Raw genomic sequence first — 20553 nt, forward strand, 5'->3', positions numbered from 1 at the left:
GGCTCAAAGGGCAGTCACAGCCAGATCCCCTCATGCTGTGTACAACAGCACTTTGCTGCTCTGCTGGGGACAGATCCAATACCAAGGTTTTAGACCTAGATACAGCTGGTACAGATGGCAGCAGCAGCCTTGGCACCTTAAACCACTGCCATGAATGAGCTGGCCCTAAAGCTAACAGCTCTGACTGTGTTGCAGCTGAAGGAAGCAGGGCTGAGGAGCGCAGTGCCACTGCTAAGAGAAACAGGCATCACCAGCCCCAAGATCTCAGAGGCTCTCTTTGAGACCTGAAGGGACTTGAGGTAATTTTAGAAGCAATCTGTGAAGAGCAAGGAAGAGTAATCTCTCCTTTGTTTTTTGAAGCAGTTTTAGTAGAGGACTGAGCCTTATGCTACTTCTGGTAATAGGGTTTTTCTGCTATCTGCCCCATCAGAGGCTGAGGTAACAGTGACCCTTTGAGGCTCAGGCCATGGCAGGAACACTTTCAGTTGACAATTGTTAAAGACTGGGAAGATCCTATCTCCCTTCAGGGTCTGAAATAGGTTACACTGATTATTCTAACAGAGGACATTTTAGCCTGTTTTCTTTGAATTTAGCAGACCTTTTCATAAGGGACTTACAATCCCTATATTTTCCTTAACAAGTTCATCAGCTAGGCAGTAAAGATAATTAGAATAGAGTACTGTCATTAAGGGGCACAGCAGCCCCACATGACAAACACAACTTAAAACCTAGGGAGTTTTGAGCAGACAGGAAACTTCCCCACTGGGAAAAACAAAGAACAAATAAACTAAAAACCTATGAGGCAACATACCCTAACTACCAATAGCTAACTATTTACAGGTAAACTAATACACGAGCAGACGAGATGGGACACTATCAACTGGTTCTAACCGTCAAGGACAGTGAAAGGAAATGACTGGTTGGTTGCTCTGCCCTCTTTTATCCCCTCAAGTAGGGCTGCCAACTGTCTAATCACACAGACCCAACACCCTTGCCCTGCCCCATTCACTTCATCCCTCCTCCCTCCGTTGCTCACTTTCCCCTACCCTCACTCACTTTCACTGGGCAGAGGGTTACGGTGCAGGCTCTGGACTGGGGCCAAGGGGTTCAGAGTGAGGGAGGGGGCTCCAGGCTGAGCCTGGGGCAGAGCTGCAAGAAGGGGTTCAAGCTCTGGGAGGGAGTTTGGGTGCTGGAGGGGGCTATGGGCTGGGGTGCAGGCTCCAGGAGGGAGCTCAGGGCTGGGATGTGGAGGGAGTGAGGGGTGTGGGTTCCAGCCAGGCAGCACAGCAGAGCTAAGGCAGGCTCCCTGCCTACCATGACCCTGTGTTGCTCCCAGAAGTGGCTGGCATGTCTCTGTGGCCCCAGTCTTTGCAGGGTGCAGGTATGAACAACAGACACTGCTGACCAAAGTGTTCCAATCTTTGGCGCATAGAGCACACGTGTACTTGATGTGGAACACATATAGACAAGCACTCACAGTAGTAGTTTTGGCTTCAAAGGATCGTAGTTTTTCCAACAAAAGAAGTTTTGTTTGAGAAGTTCCCAACCAGCTCTACTCCACTGTTACAAATCCCAGGTCATAAGAATAAAATGTATCTATACACATTCTATTGTGTGGTCCTTTCCACTTATTTTTTTTTCATTATGCACAGTGGCACCATCTTCACTTTAAAGAATTCCCTTCCTCCAACTTGTAGAATATTACTTCCAGTCGTGGAGGAGACTGGGTACCAAAAATTCAGACAGACAGTCACTTCCTTGACAATAAGGCAAGAGGAAACAAAACACACCCATTTAGACTAAGTAAAGGTTCCAGCAGCAGATAGCTTCTGTAGACATACATTAGGTTCTGGAGAGATACACAAACAAGTATCCACACACTGACTGCCTATGGGCCCCTTGCCGAAAATCTAAAAAAATATGAGTCATACCTTCATTCTCTCACTGTTGTTCAGCAGTACATTTCTTAGCTCCTTAGAAACCATGTATAGCTGCCTCTTTTTTCCTTCTTGAGTTCGCGTTAGTAAATTCATCTTGGGGAACGAAGGATCCAATGCATAAAACTTCCTGTGGTCATATTTATGTTTTGTTTGCCCAAGTTCAAGATTGAGTAAATGACAATTTATTGACTACCCTATTCCCCACAATCCCCTCCCAACTCAGCCACTCAATAGATGGTTTGGCTTCAGAATACATAAGGTTAATCCATGCACTCCACAGAATCAAAACATTTTAGAAAATTCACAGAGAAAAAAATACATTTTAAAAATAAAGTTCAGTTGAAAATTTGCATGCTGAATGCCTTACCTGCATTCTGAATATATTTCTAAGCTTAACTCAATTTTCATTCTTACTTGGCTATTTCCATTTAAAAGGAAGAGTTATACTTTTGAGTATGTTCACGTCATCTTAAAATTAAGGAAGCTTGCTTTATGAATGAGCAATAATCCAGATCCCCCCCCCCCCCCAAAGAATTATACTAGACCAATTCACCTGTGGAACTGATCATGAATTACTTTTGAAATCTTTATTACAGAATAAAAGGACAGAATTTCTCCTTACTCGATGGGTGGAAATAATGGATCGTCTTCAGACAGGAACACAAATGGATCTTCTTTAAATCCAAACAGCTTCATTTTCTTACATGGTGGTGGTCTAGAAGTAAATTCATGTAAATACTTGGTTAAACACTGCAGATTTACTCATTAGTCAATGCTTGTTCTGCAAATAGTAACAAACGTACAAAACCAGGCATTGACATTTTCCCATACTTCACCTAGCATTCAATACTATTCTACAATTTTAACCACTGAAAACTCAGATGGAGCTGGCAGAAGAGAAATCTGTGGCAGCTGAAAGATGAGCAGAGGCTTATGGAGGGAGCAATTGTGAAGCATGCTCAGAAATTTTCTCAGACACAAATGGGAAGGCAGGTGGGATATAAGCAAAGAGAAGAGGGTCAGGAGCAGCAACAGCTCAACTCTTGAAAGTAGTACTGCCCTCCTCAGTAGGGAAGTGAGAAATAATGGACTCTAGAGGAGCCAGAAGAGTCAACTGTTTCCATACTGCTATGACAGGAGATTGATGTAAGAAGCAGACAGTGCAGATAGAAGGTTGATATAGTATGAGTGAAAATCAAGCACTGAAGTGTGTTAGATGCGATGTAAACCTTTGCTTGCACAGCTGGCACACTGAAATGAAGGATTTAAAATATCCACAAAATGTTTTTGAAGGTATAAATAAAATCTATGATTGCATAAAACACCGTTACCTTAATATAGGCAATATAGAGTTGGGTGCTCTCGTTTTTTACCTATCCATAGTCAGTCTCATCACTTCACTACTGAAACCCTTTTCTCCTCCTCACTCTTTTATGCTTTCTTCCATGGTGCCTTCTATGCCTGAAACGCCATTCCTATCCCAGTGTACCACAGACTGACTCTCTTAGGTTCCTCTTTTAAACTCATTTCTAAAAATGCTCACAAAAACCGAGCCATGTCTCCAAAAAGCATCATCACTCCACTACTAAAAAGGCATCCTAAGTCAGCACCCTTCCCTCTGGGCTGCCCAGTTGTTCAGACCAGTTCTTTGAGTATTCAGAGAGTAAGATAATCAAGATTGGAACTGCATCCTCCACCAAGTCTGTACAGCAAACACACACACTGTCAGCAATATGTTTGCAAGCTCTTTAAATGTCTTTAGCACCAATCTAAGGAAAGGGCAAGGGAAAAGGGCAAAATTAAAGCAAATGATCATGTTATGGAAAGTGCAGTGTGTATTCTATTATGTCCACTTTTTTAAATTAGACATACAATTTAAGAACTGAACAGAACTGCAGTTCTCCACCAAGCATGAGACTGTTGTGTTGGACACTCAGTTAGAAAGCAAGGACAAGACAGATGCTTAAATGTAGTCTCTTACCCACATACTCCATCTTTCTTGCTTTGCTCACTCTCTGCATTCAGCAAGTGTTGAGTTTCCTTAGTGTCTTCATCCTCAGCATCTGGTGGTTCTTTAATAATCTCTACAGAGCCATCTTCTGCAGCAGCTGCACTCACTGAAATTTCTCCTGTTCTCTGTGATAACTTGCGCTGAAGCTGTTCCAGATTATGAAGAAAAAGTTAGATACAATTGTTATAACAAAATGCCTACATTATCCCTAAAATGAACATATGCTCAGCTCTCACTAACATTCACATAAAAGTTAATTGTATACATCACGGATAAAGTAGCTCCCCAAAGGTCACATTACCATCCACTCAAAGATACATGTACTATATTTGGTCTCTATGCACCCCATTACAGCAGAGCAAGAACTCTGCTATAGTTAAGGTTAAGATCAGCTTTCCATTGAAACCTCAACTTTCCTAAGTCCTCTAACGTCTACCAAGTTGTTCAGGCCATTTATTAAGTTGTTGGGGGTGTGTGTCTGTTTTGGGAAATGTAATCTGAGTACAAAAGGCACTGAAATTTTTTCTGGAAAAAATTTTTTCCCCCGAGAATATGCTTAAGGGGAGGGGAATGGCAACTAGGGGTGCAAGAGTAGGTGGCAATAGGGGAAGAGGGCTTTGAGTCTCCATTAAGGGATGGGAAGAGGGATGGGGGGGAGGGGACCTCTGGTAAAGTGGAGGGGTTAGGAATTAAGGTAAGTGGAATGGGAGAACACAGGAATGGTTGGAAAATATCAGGAATAGCAGAAACTGGAAGGTAGGCATGTCAGTCCTCAATTCTCCCCGTTGGTGTGCATGCTAGGATATACGGAAGCCTTACCCCTCGGCAGGGGGCTGAGCCCCTCTACTTTCTCACTGGGTTTGGGGATCTAGGAAGTGGGAATGAAGGTAACAAATTAAAAAGACATGAAAACCAGAAAATGAATAGTTAAAATATTCCCTGTGTGGAGGCTAGTCAATCTGCGGGGAAGTGGTACAGTTTGGAGAAGGGGAAGGCTGGTGCAGCTGGAGACTGGCGGCTGGAAAAGACTGGCTGAAGCAGATGTAGCAGTCACAGCTGGAGGTTAGTAGTAGGACTGAGCGGCCATCTCAGCATGCCGCTCAGATTATATAACCAAGGTAGTGTGCAGCCCTCGAAACTGCTGCTGCCAGGCCTGTGATATGTGCATGCAGCAGCATAGGGCATAAGACAGTGAGGAGCAACTTCTTACATATTAATGGTTTCTTCAGTGCCAACTAATGGCTTAATGGGATGGGAAGGAGTGCTGGACATTTTGATGGGGAAGGGGCAGAGGTGAAAGTAAGCCAGTGCGGGCCAGTACGCCAGACTGGACTGGCTTCCGCGGCGGTCATTTAAAGGGCCCAGGGCTCCAGCTGCTGCAGGGAGCCCCAGGTCCTTTAAAGCACCGCTGGAGCTCTGGCAGCCGAGCCTGGGCGGGGATTTAAAGGGCCTCGTGCTCCTGCCGCTGCAGGGAGCCCTGGGCCCTTTAAATCCCCACCAGAGCTCCGGGCTCCCGCAGTGATTTAAAGGGCCTGGAACTCCATTGCAGCCAGAGCCCCAGGCCCTTTATTTCACCCCAGAGCTCCCAGCCGCCTCTGCAGCTGGTAGCTCGGAGGTTATTTAAAGGCTCTGGGACTCCCAGCCACAGCTGGAGCCTCATGGCCTTTAAATCTTGAAAGGCCCTACCTCTTCCAGTTGAGGCCACACGCCCGCTCAGGACTCCAGCATATTGGTAAGTCCTTTAAGTTACTTTCACCCCTGGGGAGGGGGTACATGTTGAAGGGAATGGTGAGGTGGAAGGCAGAAGGAGAGAGAGGAAGACACACCTGTCTTCTCTCACACACTGAAAACTATAGAACAATATAATAAAACTGTCAAGGTTTTGAGACAGACCATAGATGAAATTTCTCTCCTCAGCCCTGTTGCCAACTACACATGGCAAACATTTCAAAGTACAACCATTATCTCCATTCCATTGTAACAACATGTACAGAAGGGGGGACTGAACACTGAGGAATCACACAGCGGCCTAGTGAAGAAACCACTGGACTGAAACTATTTCTAGCTCCGCTACTGGCCTGCTGGGCAAGTCACTTCACCTCATCATTCCAAGTGATTCCCATGAGGAATATTCCCCTCTAAAGGGACGCAATGTTTTAAGTTAAAGGGACACCAACTTGAAATCTTGTCAGTTTAAAAAAAAAAGTTCTCTTTCAGTACAGTATCTGCCTTTCTATTTTACTGGGGTTTGACAATCTCATTTTCCTATTTCTAAAAGGGATTTACAAACTACGGGACCCTAAATACCTTAAGTCAGTGGTTCTCAAACTTTTGTACTGGTGACTTCTTTCTCATAGCGAGCCTCTGAGTGCAACATGCCCCCACCCCCCATAAATTAAAAAGGCTTTTAAGTATATTTAACACTATTATAAATGCTGGAGGCAAAGCAGGGTTTGGGGGTAGAGGCGGACAGCTTGCGACTCCCCCATGTAGTAACCTTGCAACCCCGAGGGGTCCTGACCCCCAGTTTATGAATCCTTGCCTTAGGTGCTTTTGAAAACCTGCTTCTAAATATTTTCCTTCACCTTCTTGCTGTGTGAAAGGCCCACACAAACAAAAGGGAATTGACAAGCTAGCTGACTGACTACACAAAATAAACAGAAAAATAATTTTAATTTCTTTCAGTAATAGCAATCTTAGGTATTATTTTTAACAAAGAGATTCAGATATAAACGATTTTTCAGTTGATGATATACCTTTAATATATTACCAATATGACACCTATATTTATTTATTTTACAATAATCCTATAAAGCAGAATGTTTATCAGTATGAAAATTATTTATACATCTTGGAAAGGTCATTCTAGCATTGAATCAAGTTCTGGAGTTTTCATGGAATGTTTTTGGAAATAAGTTTCACACTGGAACGGCTACCACATGAATATACAACTAGAAAAAGTTAAGATTTTGTATAAATCCATACTTTGTTTCCATAAAATAAAAAAACTGAATTTTTGCAGCGTTTAAAAAAATACTTCACGGATGGGCATGAAAGACAACTACCTTTATTAACTGTGGTTTTTCCAATAATACTCTAAATAGTTTATGAAAGCTTCCAAAACATAATATATGCTGTGATCACTGCTCTTTAAAAAAGAACAATACCTTAGATTGGCGTTTATTCCATGGCATTGGCGATTTTTTTATTAATACAGCTACAAAGAAACCTCCAGTATTCTGGTGATGTGGCAATATTCTAATGCTGGAGAGGGAAAAAAGTACTTCATGGTCAATACCAGCAATCAGGTTTTTATGAAATAATGAAAGAAACATGCTCACACTTACTTTAGTGTAAATTATGTATCTGTTAAAATTAGGAAGATGAAATCATCAAGTTAGAAACAGAGTCTAAATGAAATATTCTAGCATCCTATAGTGAATTGCATCAGTTGTAAAATATCCTTAGTTTTAAACGTGACTAAACTTTAGCGTTGATAAAATGAGAATGTTAAGTGCTTGATTTTTATTTATTTATTTTTAAGATTATTCACTATGAAAGGCTTTTCTATTTGCACACAACTGGTTGTTTAACTGCACTAGTATTTTAATCAAGAGATCTAACAGTAATACCTAGCTGTTACATAGCACTTTTCATGTCCTGTATACACTTGTAGTAATTCTGCTAAATTATAAACGAAGCCCAGAATTTGTTCTTATGTTGTCACCAAGTACTACAATCTTTCTTGAAATCAACCTATAATTCTCTCAATGCCATATGTATTTTTAGGGTTCTAACCATAGTATCCAGTTACCAATACTTATTATGAACACCACATTCTAGCCACTTAAAAGTTTAGTTCTAGATCATAATTCATTCCTAAAACTAAACTGCCACTTACAGATTCATAGATTCTAGGGTCAGAAGGGACCAATGTGATCATCTAGTCCGACTCCCTGCACAAAGCAGGCCACAGAACCCTACCCATCCACTTCTATAAACAAACCTCTAACCTATGCCTGAGTTATTGTAGTCTTCAAATTGTAGTTTGAAGACCTCAAGCTGCAGAGAATCCACTTACCGCAACATATCTTCCTATCGCCATAAAAGCTAAACCTCAAAATTCCCTATCACTTTAAACCACTTTAGGAAAACTTACCAACGCTCCAGGTTCATTACTTTTAGTTTTTCTTCATCTTTTATTGGGAACATGGTGGGCCGAATTTGGGTTTGCCTGTTAGAAGGTACGTCCTTCCAGGCTTCAAACCACTGTCCATCTTTTAGCATTACCTGCATGGGTAAATGAGACAATGTCATTTCAGCCTGCAATTTTGCATCCCGTAACAATACGGTGACTGGTGTCCAGTTTTGGAACAGAACACTCAGTCAAAAAAGGATGCTGGCAGCTCCAGTTAGCACTGCTGACCGTGCCATTGACTGTCCAGTTGACAGCACCGCCGCGCCGCACAGTGGGGCTGGCAGACTCCCTGCTAGCCTCTGTGCCATGCGGCTCCTGGGTTGGGAAGAAGCCAGCATGTCCAGCTCCTAGCCTTAGGGGCAGCCAGCGCGGTCCATGTGCTTCCCCGCCTGCAGCTCCTACTGTCTGGGTCACAGCAGGGGAGAAACTAGCGCAAGTGTGACTTGCAAGCGCTCAGCATGCGGCTGTTGAGGGGTCACATGGCATGTCCTTCTCCCACTGCTGCCCGGACCCTTTCTCCTCGCGTGCCTTGTGTGGCTAGACTTGAGCTGCGGTGCGGGCACTGTGGCAAATTGCGGTCTTGTCTGTTTCCCTATTGCTGGCACCCAGGAGTTTGAGGTGTGCGTATCCCTGTCTCCAATGCTGGGCTGCACTCCCATCCCCCTTCACTGCATCCCCCCCCTTTCTAACCCTCCTGCACCGCCATTCCCAGTCATTCATCCCTCCCCATCCCAGCCTCCACACACCCCCATCACCCCGTCATTGCATCCCAACCCCCGCTTCCCTCACTGCCTCCCTCCCCATCCCGTCCTGCCACCCACAATTAACCATCCCAGTCCTGTAACCCTTACAGCACTCTCCAACCCATCCTCTCCAGCTCCCAGAGCCGCCACCCCCATGTCCTTCACTCCCCAGAGCCCTATACACCATTCACTTCCATACACCACTGCACTCCCATTATGTCCCTATATACCCTTGTGCCCCCCACATTCTCATGCACCCATAGCCTTCTGCTTCCCCCTGCATCCCTATCCACCCCACATACCCCCTCACACCTCCTCCTCTCTTCTCCACTGCCCCCTCTCACCCTTACTCTGCTCTTGTCCTTAGCCTCTTTCCCTTCCAATCCTCTCTCTTCCATCCCCACCCCTATCTTTTCCCCTCCAGCCCACTCTCCTCCCTTCCCAGCTGGGTGATTTAGGTAGCCCCTGGAAAAGTGTATGAAAACATATCTGTGTAAGCCAGTGTGTGCATGCATGCATTGTATGTGTGTAAGACTGTGTGTCTTTTTGTAGAGAGCTGCGTGTATTGCCACATGTGTATATACCTGTTTGAATAAAATTTGCAGCTTAACTCTGACTTTTATTCCTTTTACTGGCTTTTGCAAAAAAACTGATGACATAAAATGTGAATTCATTTCATAACAAGTTTTTAAAAGAGAAGGGAACTCTAAAAAAATGTATTATTTCTTAAAAATGAATGTTGTTGACTAATAATTGCAGAAGAGCCAATGTATCATACATTTCTCCCTACCGTTGCCTACCTACATTATAAACTCATTGTTGCAGACTATCGCTTTTTATGTGTATGGCCAGCATCTACCACTCTGGAGCCCTCAACTTAGCTGGGGGTTTCTAGGCACTAAGCAACAACTGTAATAATTAAATAACATGGAAATATATGTTTTAATGCATGCTAGATGCGTACACATGAATACACGTGTGTATCTGCATGTAGGTGTGGGAGTCAGTTTCTACAGATTTATTTATATAGGTATCTGGACAGGTGTGTATTTCTGTTGTTGTCTCTATGGATTTGTATTTCAGCTTCAGGCCTTTAATGGACCCATTGTAGCTATGATAATATGTGAACCTAATTCCATACATAAAATTAAAATAAGTTTAGTGAACTAAAAACATGGAACTGGTTATGAAAAATGGGAAGAGGGGAGGGAAAGAACCATGACCACCTTTGTGAAATTTCTTTTTTTTTTTAAATTTCCCTTTTTGACTTATTTGGCTGCCAGCTCTAGCATCCTGTAACAAATAAAACCTGAAATTAATACATTTGTCAAAACAATAAATATGTCTGTTTGGGTCTTGCAGTGAAAATGAGCAAGAGAGGGTGGGGAAGATCAAGCAACAGAAGGAAGGGCAGGGCAAGGGTGTTCAGTTCTCTGAAATTAGAAAGTTGGCAACCCTGTGTAACAATTACAAATGGCTGTATCGAACAATTGGCACTAGTAATCTTATTTAGGAATAAAATTTGATGTTAATTTACTTGTTAACAAATACAGAAAGAACACACAAAAAAATAAAAATAATGCAGGTTGAAAACTAACCACATCAAAAAAGGTGGGAAATTTAAAAATCTTGTAGGAACCTTAACTTGGTATTATTAGTCTGAGTATATTTATACGGGATATATTTACCAAAAAAAAAAATCGTTACATATGTGCAAGGATATCAAGTAAACATTTTTGTCAGAATGGTAACATTTTCCTGACTTGTATGATTAAATTAATCTCTTATCACATTAATATATGTTTAAGACAAAAAAGTAGTAGCTCGAGTCTGCTGAATTAACTGCATACTTCCACATTTGGACAATATCAAAAGTACATAGTTGTGGAACTCCAATGAAGCAACAGCATGAAACCACAACTGCTCTCACAATACTTATAGTTTTATGTTACTCTTGTTCTTCTTCGAGTGATTGCTCATATCCATTCCAGTTAAGTGTGCGCGCCGCGCGTGCACATTCGTCGGAAAACTTTTACCCTAGCAACTCAGTGGGCCGGCAGGTCGCCCCCTAGAGTGGCGCCGTCATGGTGCTCGATATATACCCCTGCCAGCCCACCCGCTCCTCAGTTCCTTCTTACCGCCCGTGTCGGTCGTTAGAACAGTGGAATGCGGCTTAGCTGACCTCCACTTCCCTAGCTACTCGTAGTTCTCGTATATAATTATGCAGTTATAATCCTTCTATATATATATATATATATATATATATATATATATATATATATATATATATATATATATATATATATATTTGTATAGTTATACTTTTTTTTTTTCTTTGCTAACATAGTTAGTTTAATAGTTAGCGGGGTTCAGGAAGTAGCCCCTTCCCTGCACCCGGTGCCGGAGCCCATGCACGGCTCACCGGGTTTTAAAATGGGCTCGGCCTGCCAGAAGCCGATGCCGAAGGGAGATCCACACGACTCCTGTTTGAAGTGCCTCAGGGAATCACACTTGACAGCTAAGTGCCCCATTTGCAAGGCTTTTAAGCCGAGAACAAAAAGGAGCGGGACTTTCACTTACCCCTTCACCTTTGGCGCCAAGCGCTGATCATGCGGCTGGCAGAAGCGCCTCCTCGGCACCGGACCTCGCCGGTACCGCCAAGGCCTTTCGGCACCGGCTGTCGCCGGCACCGAAGTCGACTCGGCACCGCTCCCTTCCTCAGAGGTCGAGAAAGCCTACGATTCCTGCTGGTGCCTGACAGCTCCCCGGCACGCGCCGCGGTTGAGCTTACTGCTCCTGCTGCTTCCGTGCCGATGGCACCGCAGCCAGAGAGCTCGTCTAAGTCGGATCGCCCGGCACCAACACCTACCGAAGCTCTGACGACCTCGGTACCGTCGATCCCGATCCCACGAGGGCCGTCGAATCCGGTGCCTGACAGCTCCCCAGTATGCACTGTGGTTGAGCCTGCTGTTCCCCCCCATGCCGGAGACATTACCAACAGCGAGGGATCTCATTGCCATGACAGAGTCGATGCTGCCTGACCCCGGCTATAGCATCTCTTGACTGTTGAACCAGGGCATACTGCGAAGCAAAGGTATGGACCAATGGAGCTGCGCGACAGATCTCGTGGGTAGGAACACGAGCCAGCAAGGCGGCAGATGAAGCCTGAGCCCTGGTAGAATGCACGGTGATGTGGCTTGGGGAAATATGAGTGCGGATAACATAACAAGTGCGGATGTACACCATCACCCAAGATGAGATCCTCTGAGAGGAAAATAAGCAAGCCCTCCCTTTGGTCTGCTACCGTGACAGAGCTGGGGCACCTTACGAAATGGTTCTGTCAGCGCAATATAAATACGAGCACTCCACAGATGTCCAGGGAGTGCAATGGTTGCGCCCATTGCGTTGAGCTGTGGGTAACATGAAAGGCCAAAACCACCTTAGGGAGGAAAGCCGGCTGCGGTCATAACTGCACCTTGTCTTCGTGAAACCTAGTGTACGGCGGAACCACCGTAAGAGCTCTGAGCTCCAAGACCCGTCCGGCCGATGTAACAGCTATGAGGAAAGTTGTCGTCCAAGACAGGTATAGCAGAGGGCCGGTCGCGAACGGCTCGACTGGGGGGGACATAAGTCTGGTTAAAACTAGGTTGAGGTCCCAGGTTGGGGCTGGGCGGCGCACCCGAGGGTGCAAGCGCTCCAAGCCCTTGAGGGACCTCGAACCCATAGAGTGTGAGAACACGGAACGTCCACCTTTGCCTGGCTGGAAGGTAGAGATGGCTGCTGAGTGTATCCTCAGCGATGATACCGCCAGGTCCTGCCGCTGAAGGCCAGAGGCAGGCCAAATAGAGGGGATCGAGACCTCAGCAGGAGCAAGATCGAGCGTATTGCAGCTGTAGAAGAAACGCTTCCACTCGGCCCGGTACGTTGACCAGGTGGAAGGCTTCCTGTCACCCCGGCTCAGTTACGCAGCAGCCACACCATGAGGCGAAGAGGCTGCAGGTCCGGGTGACGAAGCCTGTTGTTGCCCTGAGTGATGAGGTCTGGGTGGGGTGGCAGGGTAATTGGGTCGGTTATTGACAGGCCGAGCAACATGGTATATCAGTGCTGCCTGGACCCTCTGGAGTGATCATGATGATGCACGCTCTGCCCCTGCGGAGTTTGAGCAGGACCTAATGAACCAGTGGGAACAGTGGGAAGGCATAAAGGAGTTGGCCTTTCCACGGCATCAGGAATGCGTCCAGGATCGATCCCGAGGAGAGACCTTAGAAGGAGCAGAACAACTGGCATTTTCTGCTCTCGTGGTGAGCAAACAGGTTTATGTGAGGAAACATCTCCACTTCTGGAAAGCAGAACGCCTCACATGGGGCAGAGTGATCACTCGTAAGACAGGAAAGACCTGCTGAGTCAAAGCGCCAAGACGTTCCGAACGCCTGGGAGAAAGGACGTCACGAGCTCCATCGAGTGGGTCATGCAAAAGTCCCGGAAATGGATGGCCTCCTGACAAAAGGGGGGGAGGACCATGTCCCTCCCTGGTTATTTATGAAGCACATGGCCGTTGCGTTGGCTGTAAACACCGAGATACCACGGCCTCGCAGCTGCCGCTGGAACCCCTGGCACGCCAGGCAGACTACTCTCATTTTTGGGGCATTGATGTGGAATGCCAGCTCCCGAGAAGACCAAAGGCCTTAAGCTCGGAGGTGACCATGAGCACTTGAGCAGAGAGATGACGCGTCCGTCGTCAGGGGCAGTGAGGGCTGGGGCGGATGGAACCGCATCCCTGCCCACACTAGGGAGGGAGTTAGCCACCACTCTAGGGAGCCTAAGGTGCTCGAGGGAACGGTGACTACCATGACCATTGGCTCCCTGTCCGGGTGGTACGCCGACGTGAGCCGGACTTGGAGAGGACGGAGGCGGAGCTTGGCGTGTTTGGTTACAAACTTGCGGGCAGCCATGGACCCAGGAGACTGAGACAAGTACGAGCCGAGATCGTTGGGAAAGCCTGCAGACCTCGGATGATTGTTGCCATTGCCTAAAACCGCAGTTGTGATAAGCAGGCTCCGGCTAGGTAGGAGACCAGGATAGCCCCTAGGAAGTCCAACCTCTGCGTGGGAACCAGAGTGGATTGCTCTATAGTCATCATCAGGCCTAGACCTGTGAATAAGACCGTGACGATGCCCACGCGCTGAGTGGTTTGTGTCTCGGAGTCTCCTCGGATAAGCGAATCGTCCAGATACGGAAAAACGCATATCCGACATCAGCAAAGGTAGGCGGCGACTATGGCCGTAAACCAGAAGTACTGACGGTTGGCTAGAAAGCGGAGATATCTCCTGTGCGGAGGGAAGATGGCATTGCGAAAGTACGCTCCTTCATATCGAGGGCGGCATAGTAGCCCTCAGGAGGCAAGGATGGAATAATGGTTCCCAGGGATACCATGCGGAACTTCAACCTTATCCTAAACTGATTGAGTCCGTGCAGGACTAGGACGGTCTGAGACCTCCGTTCAAGTGGGGGACTAGGGCATAACGGGAGTAAACCCCTTGCCCCTTTCGTCCGTCTGCGTCTGCACCTCTTGTACGAGGAATTGCTCGTGAGAGGGGTCCCTGAAGGGGGACAGGGCTGGAACAAATTAGAGGTGGTACCTATGCTGCACCGTGCGCAGGACCCAGCGATCTGAAATTAACTGGGGCCACGCCAGGAGAAAGCGGGATTGGGATCCCGGCCTGTGACTGGTACACTGCCCTCAGGCGCACCTTGGAAGGTTCGTCTCTGGTCCCAGTGGTACTTGCGAGGGACCTTGACCTTGGCTCTTTAGGCGTCCTGACGTTTGTCTGCGACCACCTTGGCCTCGCCGTTTGCCAAAGACCTGTCTCTGGCTAGGCACAGAGTATGGCAGCTGGGGACAGAAAGGCCTGCGTTTGGTCGCTGGCATATGCATGCTGAGAGAGTGCATTAGGACCTTATTGTCCATCAGGCTTCGCAGCCTGGGACTGTCTTTGCCGCGAAGATTCCTTTACCAGCAAAGGGTAAATCCTGAATGGCATACTGGAGCTCCGGCCGGAGGTTTGAAACCTGAAGCCATGAGATGCACCTCATGGCGACACCAAAGGCCAGAGTCCTGGCTGCTGAGTCTGCTGCGTCCAACGAGGCCTGGAGGGACGCTCTGGGTACCTTTTTCCCCCGTCCTCCAAGATGGCAGCGAACTCTTGGCGGGAGTTTTGAGGGAGAAACTCCATAAACTAAACTACCTTCACCCAGGTGCTATAATTATAGCAGCTAAGCAAAGCTTGTTGCTTTGCTACCCAGAGCTGCAGGGCCTCTGCAGAGTACACCTGGCGGCCAAGCCGGTTCATTCGCCAAGCCTCCTTCGGTTTCGGGGCTGGCGCCCGCTGGCCATGCCAATACCTCTCCTTAACAGACTGAAAGACTAGTGAGCAGAGAGGAGAGCGGACAGACGAGTAGTCGTACCCCTTAGAGGGCCCCATACCGGGTCCTCTACCTCTGGGACCTCCTCAGGTTGTCGGGGAGTGTATCAGAATCGTGGTCCTGAGCATAAGATCCGCGCATGTGGGATGACACGGATGCGTGTCTGGATGGCCATGGAGGTACTAAAAGAAGGTACGGGCAGAGTCTCTGACTCTATCGGACCTTGCCCAACTCGGCACCGGGGACCGGCACCGGGAGGCGTACCGGTACCTGGAACGAGATCCAGACCTGCAACCAGAACGGTGCCGGGAGGTCGACCGAGATCTCGAGGCTCGGGGAGAGGCTACAGGAGTCAAGGTACCTGTCGCGGTGCCGGGAGTCGGAACGGTGCCGATAGCGGGTCGGCAACCTGGAGTGTGTGCGGGACCGTGATCATGAACGGTGCCGCTCTCCTGTGCTGACAGAGGACGGTCATATGAAGAGACTGTATTACCCAGTTTTCATTCTGCCACATTTCACTCCGACCCCACCGCCTACGTAAGGCTTGGGATTCACCTAACTGGAATGGATATGAGCAATCACTTGAAGAAGAAAAGACGGTTACTCACCTTTGTAACTGTTGTTCTTCGAGATGTGTTGCTCATATCCATTCCACACCCGCCCTCCTTCCTCACTGTCGGAGTAGCCGGCAAGAAGGAACTGAGGAGCGGGTGGGCCGGCAGGGGTATATATCGAGCACCATGACGGCGCCACTCTAGGGGGCGACCTGCTGGCCCACTGAGTTGCTAGGGTAAAAGTTTTCCGACGAATGTGCACGCGCGGTGCACACACCTAACTGGAATGGATATGAGCAACACATCTCGAAGAACAACAGTTACAAAGGTGAATAACCGTCTTTTATCACATAAAACATAATAATAAGGGTTTTTGTACTAAATTTCAGTCACTTATACTTTGAATTGTCAAGACTAGCACATGAAGTTGCAACTTCTAAAATTCAGCCATTTTTGAATTAGCCTTGTACAAAACCTGTTTTTCTTGAAAATGTACTTTATATAAATTACTGAACTCAATGCAGGGGTAATCTGGTGAAATTCTATAGAGTGTTCTACAAGTAGTCAGACTGGATTGATCTATTGGTCCGTTCCAGTCTTAAAATCTATGGAAAACATACACCACAACAGGTTCTCATTCTCTGGTTCACATCCCATGGACATGATGAGGTCTCCTTCAGCATGATGTTCTGGCATACAGTCAGAAAGGAAACAGCCATGGAAGTACCAAGGAAAGCCTATATACCTTAGCAGAAAAAGCTTAAGGTGACCTCTGCTGAATCTCACAACTTTGACCTGAGAGAGTTCCATCCATACTGGTGTGTTGGAATTGTAATGGGCATCTTTGAATAAGATATGTACTCCCCCACATCATGACCAGCTAGCTTAAAAGCCACCATAAAGACTGTAGTATTAAAGGAAGCTACTTACATCTTTGGACAAACCTGAGCATTAAAAGTTTCAGTGATGAAGATTTATTTGAGAAAATTATATGCAATGAAAACCAGGAATTTAAGATGAGTCTTTACTGCTGTTTTCACCATCCACAAATGCACTAAAATAAGGCTTAACGTACATTCTCAAGTAGAAGACATGAGTTCGAGACAAGTAAATCTGCCAGAATTTCTCTGCATAGTGTTCGTGCATTATTTTGAATATACATCTTAACATTATGGAGAAGATTTCTATCCTGAGATCAATTTTTAGCATAAACATTCACAGAAATGCAGTACATCAATTAATATTCTTTCTGGATATTTTCCATCTTGACTCAAGCAGTCAACCCTATCTTTTTGCTTACTTAAAAAGTAAAGTATGAATCCCACTCAAGGAAAAGCAAAATCTTGTCACTTTGTGCTTTGCTATTTGCATACAACTATGGATGCTACTTGAACCCCTTTTCATTTATGGTCAAGCTGGAGATACAACTTAAAACAACTGGAATCACGTTCTCAAACCACCATTCGATCCATAAATACATTTCACCTGCTAGGATCCTCTAAGGTAAATACTAAAGCAAGATTTGTTTGTTTTATAAATTTGGCATCCTATGTCACCTGTTTTCTTTTAGCTTCACCTCTACTTGCAGGTAGGTCTATTTTGCAAATGACTCTGCAGACAGATTCTATTACATGGCAAAGCTTCGAAAAGTGTATACTTACATTTTAAATGCAAAACACAAGATTCCAAATTGCATATGCCATTAATCATTTTGCATTTACTACACAGGTACACATTTTAAGGCTCAGCCTTCCATGTCAGAAGGAACCTTCTAAGTTTGCTTTCTGCTGAAAGAATACAGGCAATCCTTGGATCTAAGAAACAATTGGTTCCTGAAAATTACATCATAAGTAGAAAGTCGTAACTCGGAACCGCAATCCACTCTATTGCGGGACCAAGCATCGTAAAGTCGAAACCAACTGTTGTAAGTCAGCTCAGGGTGCCAAATCAGAAATGTTGTAAGTGCCGTTTGTCGTAAGTCAAACATTGTCAAGTCAAGGACTACCTGTATTTCAATAAGTTTGAAGGACTTGTCCACTTCTTGACCCTTTTTTCCCAAGCATCCAGCTCAGCTACAGAGCCTCAGGGACGGATGACTGGCTGGAGCATCCCAGCAGCTAAAAAAGGACGGGAAAGAAGCCAGGTGGCTTCCTCTTGTGACAGCTTATAACTTATCACGCCTAAAGATAAGAAACAATTTAAAGTGGATCTGACAGGATTATCAACAAAATGGGAGATAGAACTGCCTGAAATGATGAAGTAAAAGCAAAATTAAGAAACACGATGGTGATTTTTCCCCCCCGGTAGACTGCATTAGTGAAGCCTCAAAGAGTTGTAGAGTGTACTCTAGCTGGGGAGGATTAAAAACCTTGGTGGCATATTTATTACTATCATTTAACTTCTTCCAGTTATTAGCTTAGGCTAATACCTCAATTTTAGAACTCTGAGTTCCTGCCTGATTTTACACTCAAAGCTGTAAGGTCTGAAGCCTTTTTCTGCAGTAAAAGCAGCAGCAAGAGTGAGAAACAGCAAACAAGAGCTAAGATGCAGAGAGTCATTCTCCCCTTCCATCTAAACTGCATCAAAACAACGTAATACCAGGCTGTTAGAAAGCACTCTCGTCCTAATAGTGCTCACCATCTCCAGATAAAAAAACAGAGTGTAAGACGTTTAAAGAAAACTTTGTTTGATATTCTGTCTGGCAAGGAACCACTTAACAGTTGTGACTGTGAAATCTATACTTCTCTATTGTTTGCCCTTTATGGTCCCTACTTCTCTACTGTTTAATCTGTATGGTCTCTGTCTGATTCTCTGTTGCACAACTAATTTCACAAGATTTAAATGAACTAAGATGGTGGGGTTTAACTGGTTCAAGAATTGTTTCGTAATCTGCTAGGATTGGTTAAAGAATGGTTTCACAATGTTAAAAACACTGTTTTGTAGTACTTTAGTTTAAAATTACTGGTTAAGGTATAAGTAGGTAGGACCCAAGTTTTAACTATATAGAGTGGGGTCCAAAGGGAAGTTCTTTGGAACCTGACTCCAGGACACAGCCCAAGATCAGAGCTGTCAGACCTCAACGACCTGACATGCAGAAACAAGAGCCCCAGACAATCTAATCTTGACTGGCCATCACGAAAAGTTCATCTGCCTTATTGGGAGCGGTAAGCATTGTATGCTTAGCGTGTGTATTCTGTTTTGGTAACTGTTAATAAATAGGATATTACTGTGTAAGACTGTTAAAAGGCCCCGCAGAGCCCTGAGTCCACTGAGGAGTAGAGCCCAGAGACCACAGAGGGGTAAAGTTGGGTTCCATACTTCCAAAGTACCCAAAAAGAGGGTAGGAGGCTGAGAGTCCTAAATTGTGCAGGTAACAAAGCATGCATCAAGACTGGGACTATGGTATATATCGTTACAGAAATATCTTCCCAATACCTTCCACTGTGTAATCCCTGGCATCCACTTCAAGCCTGGCAACTCAGAAGAGACATCAGCAAGTTCTAAGGCACCTAGAAAGCCAAATATGCAAAAGCAAGTAAGTGTTCTTGAAAATATAAACTTCAGGGCATTTGTTCAGAGGTGTACTTCTATGTAACCTTTCAAAACATGGTTTTCTATAAAATTACACTATGTTGGGTAAGACAGAGATACTTATTTTGTAATACATTTTGTACTTCAAGGTAACAAAGAAGATATGAAATTACACATCATTATGAACAGATTGTTAAAAGTCCAATAAGAACTTTAATGAAGTTTGACAACAGATGAAAGTAAAGGATAAAAAGACAATGCTACACAACACTGGCTGTTGAAAATGACTTTATAATGCCCATTTTCAACCCTGATAGATATAAAGTCTGATGCCTCATAACCTAACAGTCCCTCAAAAAAAGACTATTTCCAGTATTTAACTCATTACTTGGTAAAATGCTTCAAGATGCCCTGAACATGAACAAAATTACATTTTCTACTATTCCTTTAAGTATACTTGAATCATTACCCATTTAAAAAAAAAATCTCACACTACTGTTTTTATTATTATTAAATTGTTGTAACTCAGGATGGCTATAAATGAAAGAGCAGAGAGATATTTTTCTTTACTGCTTTTTAGTTTACTTGCTTTGTGCATTTTATAGTACTTTTGTCAGTTTATTCCCCTTTGCCAACCAAGCAGTCATCTCTCTTATTTGCATAGGTATTCCACACGATAAAAAGGTAAAAATCTTAAAGAAAAACATAATTGTAAACTCCCTAGATTGGCATGGGATGTCATTTTTCGAAGCTGATTCAATTTGAAGTTAGTCACAATGTTAAAAGGACTTCATGTACAGTAAAACACCTTGATTTGAGCTTCAGTAAAGACAGACGTTCAAAACCACTGGAAATAATTTGCAAGTGCGCAGTTAGCTGATTCAGTCAGAAAATAAAGGTTTGCTTGGGGTGCGTCTAGTGTGGATAATAACATAAGTTATAAAAAACTTCATGTGAAAGTCTAGAAATACCTTTAACAGATGGGATGAAACTGAGGTGGGATAAAAACCAGAGATGTTAAGTGATTTAGTCAAGGACACAAAGGATGTCAGCAGACTCAGGAATAGAATCCAGACCTCATAACTCTCAGTCCCCAGGCAGAAACCACTAGAACACAGTTGTCCATGAGCTAGTGTCATCCCCTAATATTTGG

At 44.9% G+C, this 20553-nt stretch overlaps 1 protein-coding gene across 3 annotated transcripts in view; it reads right to left on the minus strand.

The window, feature by feature from the left end:
• The window catches only part of NSUN2 (NOP2/Sun RNA methyltransferase 2), a 49701-nt gene that overhangs the window by 12142 nt on the left and 17006 nt on the right, over positions 1-20553 (minus strand). For all 3 annotated transcript variants that reach the window (XM_030551670.1, XM_030551669.1, XM_030551671.1), the window contains exons 10-15: positions 19305-19378; positions 8111-8241; positions 7119-7215; positions 3922-4097; positions 2563-2655; positions 1932-2067 (exon numbers count right to left, since the gene is read on the minus strand). In XM_030551670.1, coding sequence (XP_030407530.1) covers positions 1932-2067; positions 2563-2655; positions 3922-4097; positions 7119-7215; positions 8111-8241; positions 19305-19378 — 707 coding nt within the window. The remainder of the gene's footprint in view (positions 1-1931; positions 2068-2562; positions 2656-3921; positions 4098-7118; positions 7216-8110; positions 8242-19304; positions 19379-20553) is intronic.

The sequence above is a fragment of the Gopherus evgoodei genome, chromosome 2 (genome assembly GCF_007399415.2).
Source record: "Gopherus evgoodei ecotype Sinaloan lineage chromosome 2, rGopEvg1_v1.p, whole genome shotgun sequence".
NCBI lineage: Eukaryota > Metazoa > Chordata > Testudines > Testudinidae > Gopherus > Gopherus evgoodei.